The 4,632-nt window shown below is 45.2% G+C and overlaps 1 protein-coding gene across 12 annotated transcripts in view; it reads right to left on the bottom strand.

Moving 5' to 3' along the window:
- snap91a (synaptosome associated protein 91a) overlaps positions 1 to 4,632 on the bottom strand; it is a 71,108-nt gene that overhangs the window by 10,481 nt on the left and 55,995 nt on the right. For all 12 annotated transcript variants that reach the window (XM_032518010.1, XM_032518009.1, XM_032518018.1 and 9 more), the window contains one exon: positions 2,997 to 3,068. In XM_032518010.1, the coding sequence (XP_032373901.1) occupies positions 2,997 to 3,068 (72 nt within the window). The remainder of the gene's footprint in view (positions 1 to 2,996; positions 3,069 to 4,632) is intronic.

Here is a 4,632-nt window from a genome sequence, read left to right on the forward strand (position 1 = left end):
CAAGTTCGCTGATGATACAACGGTGGTGGGGCTGATTACATTGGGAAACGAGGCGGCCTATAGAGATGAGGTCCTGAAACTTAGTGAGTGGTGTGCATCAAACACTGGCACTAAACATCAACAGACCAGGAACTCATCTTGGACTTCAGGCGGACAAAGCCCCCCCTGCCCCCCTGTACGTCAACGGTGGATGTGTAGAGCGAGTGGAGTCCTTCAAATTCTCGGCATTCACATCTCTGCAGACCTCTCTGGTCGGCACTACCACAGCTTTGGTCAAGAAGGCCCAGCAGCGGCTACACTTCCTGAGGGTCTCAGGAAGGAACAACTAAAAACTCAGCTGCTGGTGACCTTCTACCGCTCCACCATCGAGAGCCTGTTGACCTATGCTGTGACAGTGTGGCACTCCAGCTGCACGGAGGCCGAAGGAAGCGACTGCAGAGGGTGACAAACACTGCACAAAAAATAATTGGCTGCCCTCTGCCTCTTTGACTGCCATTTACAACTCCCGTTGTCTCAGTAGGGCCAGAAACATCCTGGGGGACACCATCACCCCGGCTCCCATCTCTTAACCTGTTGCCCTAGGCAGGCGCTTCAGGTCAATACGGGCCAGAACAAATAGACTCAGGGATAGCTTTTTCCCCAAAGCTGTCACCATACTCAACCCACTCAGACTTGCACTAATGTATTGTATATGTATGTATGTGTTATTAATGTGTGCACTTTTAGAGAGTTGCTCTCCAAATCTCGTTGTACTGGTACAATGACAATAAAGGCTTTCAATTCAATTCAATTCAATTCAATATAAGCGGTCTATTTCCTAAAATGCATAATGTGCTTGGAGACAATAAAGGAGAGTGCATGACAGTAAGCTGCACCCACACACACTGGTCACTGTCACACCCCCCCGAAGCAATCCTGTTCTTCAGTGGAGCCTGAAACTGATTGTCCTCCATGTGGTGGTAGTCAGACACTACAGGCCTGTCCCTCACAGGCTCAAATGCGTAATCCGTGCCATTAAAATGACTTTTTTTCGTGTGTATATTATGTGCTGCAGCCGATGCCTAAATACCTTCGCAGGGCCTACCATGCCAGTGACGTCATCGATATTGTCAGCGTTCTAATACTAACAAACGCAATTTTTGTGTTGCTTCAAAAAAAGCTATATTGATTTTTTAAATATTTTTTTTTAGCGTAATTCATTTGTAATTACCATAACCAACAAGTTATCAAAAGTTAGTTTTTCAGTTCAGTTCATCTTTAAGGTAGAACATAACCTATGTTTTTGATGGCAGAGCACCTAAAGAAAATCCACATAGTGGGAAGAACATGCAACCTCCACACAGTAAAGCCCAGGACAACCCAGATTCAAACCCACAACCTTCTTGCAATGAGGTATCCACAGGGCCACCATTGGGCTGCATACGTGACAATGTTGTGTGTGATGGGAATCTCATATTCTTTAACGTACAAAGATGAAAAAAAAGATAAGCGCAAAGACACTTTTGTGATTCTCTTATTCATGAACTATGGGCCATATAGCAGAGACAGAAATGAGATGGGCGGGACATTGGCTGTGAAATCACTAGGAGGTTGAAGGGGGGGCAGACATTTTACAGATATTTCCAAATGAGTCCAAATCCACTTTTGGAACTGCTGTATACAACATTTCTGCCAAGTCTGGGACATGCGTCTCCATCATTACTTCCTGCATAATTATTTAATCAACATAAAGCATTTCCATCAGCCGTTCGCCAGCATTAAAACTTTTTTCAAGACTGCGGACATCAATCAATGTTTGCTGCACGTTTCAGCTATTCTAATTCATAAGAAAAAGGACTGGACGCGCTCACACCTACAGCTTTGAAGGCTCAGTGCTGGATCTGAAAAGTGAATAGTCAATAGCTATGTTTCCATCCACATGTTTTTATCTGAATTAAGTGATATCGAATGAAAACTGCATTATGGAAACAGTAAAATTCAATGGAATTTCATGAATATCGACTCAAAGGAAATACGTTTGGTCTTATCGGCTATTATCTTGATCGATACAAGGCTTAGGCGATAAACGCTGATGGAAACGTTATTTTCTGAAAAAATAATGAATTGTGAGTAAGTTTTAGGTCATTTTATGGTTGCAACCCGCTCCAAAACAAAGAAGAAGAAGTTGTAGTTCATTTCCCCCAGTATTTCCTCTCTGTCTGCACACGTGGCGGGCGTCAACAAAGACAGATGGAAGTGGACGGACAAGGAGAGACTTTCTGAATTTAATTTATCTGGAACTCACAAAAGGAAATGGCCGAGAAAGGTTAGGACAAGCCGTGGGACGTCCTACAGAGTAAACGGAAGACGCTTAAACAGCGAGACATGTCTCGAAAAAAAGAGTCTCACAACGGTGCCGGATGTAAAATAAAAGACAAGTTGCATCTGCATCGTCATAGCGATGTGTTGAGAGTGTTGTTGTTTTCTTATTAAAGCTTGATATGTCGCTATCAGCTGACGCATAAGCACTATTACAACTTGTCCCATATTGATCATGTGTTGGTAGACGGCGCGATCCATTTTGTCAAGAAAAACTTTGTTGTTGCTTCAATGTGGTCCAATTCAGTGCAAAAATTAACTGAAACACCTTCAAATATCTAAAATCAATTTGATCTGCCAATTTGATCGCAAAACAGCATGTGACGTCATTACCTCAGGCTTTTATTCTCTTTAAAGCCGTTGGATGGAAACATACTCTCACCATTTTTTTTCACATGAGTTTTTTTTTTACCTAACTTCAGATAATTTGATTGACAAGTGGATGGAAACTTTCCATAGTGTTTCCAAAGGCAATTACAAACAATGCAAACGCTAAGGATGGGCGCTGTCTGTCCATTGTGTGGACATTAGATATTAAATTGGATTGCTGTCCTAGTAAGCCTTTCTACAAACTCAACCATAATTTCCATAAAATACTTTGATGTAACACCAAAAAGCGACAGTGAGAGGAGACTCACCTCCCAGCAGATCGTCCCCAGGTCCTCCAGGAGCAGAGCTCTGCGTCTCCTCCACAGAACCGCCGAAGGAGTCTGCACCGCCATCCATCCAGTAATTAACATCGCAGCGTGGAGGGCAGAAAGGGGGGAGAGGTCAGCCCCAGACTACACACTGGGACACAATGCGGGGCCGGAGACAAGATTATCTTCAAAACACAAAATTATAACTGAAACAAAAACAGAAGGTGAACAAAACATCTAATGATAATGAAAGTTAACGTGGATAGAGAAAGATTGTAACACAACATAGTATAATAACTTGAGACCATTTCATGTCTACATCTTGTATTATTTTAGCCTTGCTCCACCCTTCCACATACTTCTGCTCAATTTTCCTTCAGTACTCTGTCTGGGTTTGCGGTCCAATCAACGAACAGAGGGAGTGGCGGAGAACGATAACGTTGAGGTCTTTTACTAGGTTGAGTTCCGTAATGGCGGTGGAGAAAGATGCTGGGCCAAGCCATTTTGTCCGTTGTGGCCACGCTGGCGAATATCCAGAAGTCAAAGTCCGAGCAAGAACAATCTTTGGTGAGTTTTGTTGGCGGCCATGATGTTGTGGCCTTCCTCCCCAGGGGCTCGGGAACAGTTTTGATTTTCCAGCTAGCTCCGTCCGTATTGAAGGCGTTAGCTAATGCTATCGCTAGTGATGATAAGCCAATGTCACAACCAAACGTTAGTGATTGGTTGTGGCAGATCCAGAGTGGCTCTGGGCAGAGCCAATAGTTATAAACTTCAACAGAGGACCAGCCTTCAAGGAAGTTACCACTTGTCAATGGAGAGAGGCCAGACTCTCTGGACTAATGAACTGGACCAGAGTCTGGTAGGACCGGGCTTATGTACCAGAGTCTGGTAGGACCAAGCTAGTGTACCACAGTCTGGTAGGACCAGGCTGATGTACCAGAGTCTGGTAGGACCGGGCTAATGGACCAGAGTCTGGTAGGACCAAGCTAGTGTACCAGAGTCTGGTAGGACCAGGCTACTGTACCGAAGTCTGGTAGGACCGGGCTAATGGACCAGAGTCTGGTAGGACCAGGCTAATGGACCAGAGTCTGGTAGGACCAAGCTAGTGTACCAGAGTCTGGTAGGACCAGGCTACTGTACCGAAGTCTGGTAGGACCGGGCTAATGGACCAGAGTATGGTAAGACCAGGCTACTGTACCAGAGTCTGGTAGGACCAGGCTAATGGACTAGAGTCTGGTAGGACCAGGCTGATGTACCAGAGTCTGGTAGGACCAGGCTGATGTACCAGAGTTTGGTAGGACCGGGCTAATTGACCAGAGTCTGGTAGGACCAGGCTAATGTTCCAGAGTCTGGTAGGACCGGGCTACTGTACCAGAGTCTGGTAGGACCAGGCTGATGTACCAGAGTTTGGTAGGACCAGGCTGATGTACCAGAGTCTGGTAGGATCGGGCTAATGGACCAGAGTCTGGTAGGACCAGGCTGATGTACCAGAGTCTGGTAGGACCGGGCTAATGGACCAGAGTCTGGTAGGACCAGCATGTATAATGTTTACCAGGTTCACCTTCTTTGTTTCAGTGTGCTAACATGCGAGCATTTGCTATGATTAAGCTAGCTGTGCAGGTATTTGATCATGGAC

This window comes from Etheostoma spectabile, chromosome 6, assembly GCF_008692095.1.
Source record: "Etheostoma spectabile isolate EspeVRDwgs_2016 chromosome 6, UIUC_Espe_1.0, whole genome shotgun sequence".
NCBI lineage: Eukaryota > Metazoa > Chordata > Actinopteri > Perciformes > Percidae > Etheostoma > Etheostoma spectabile.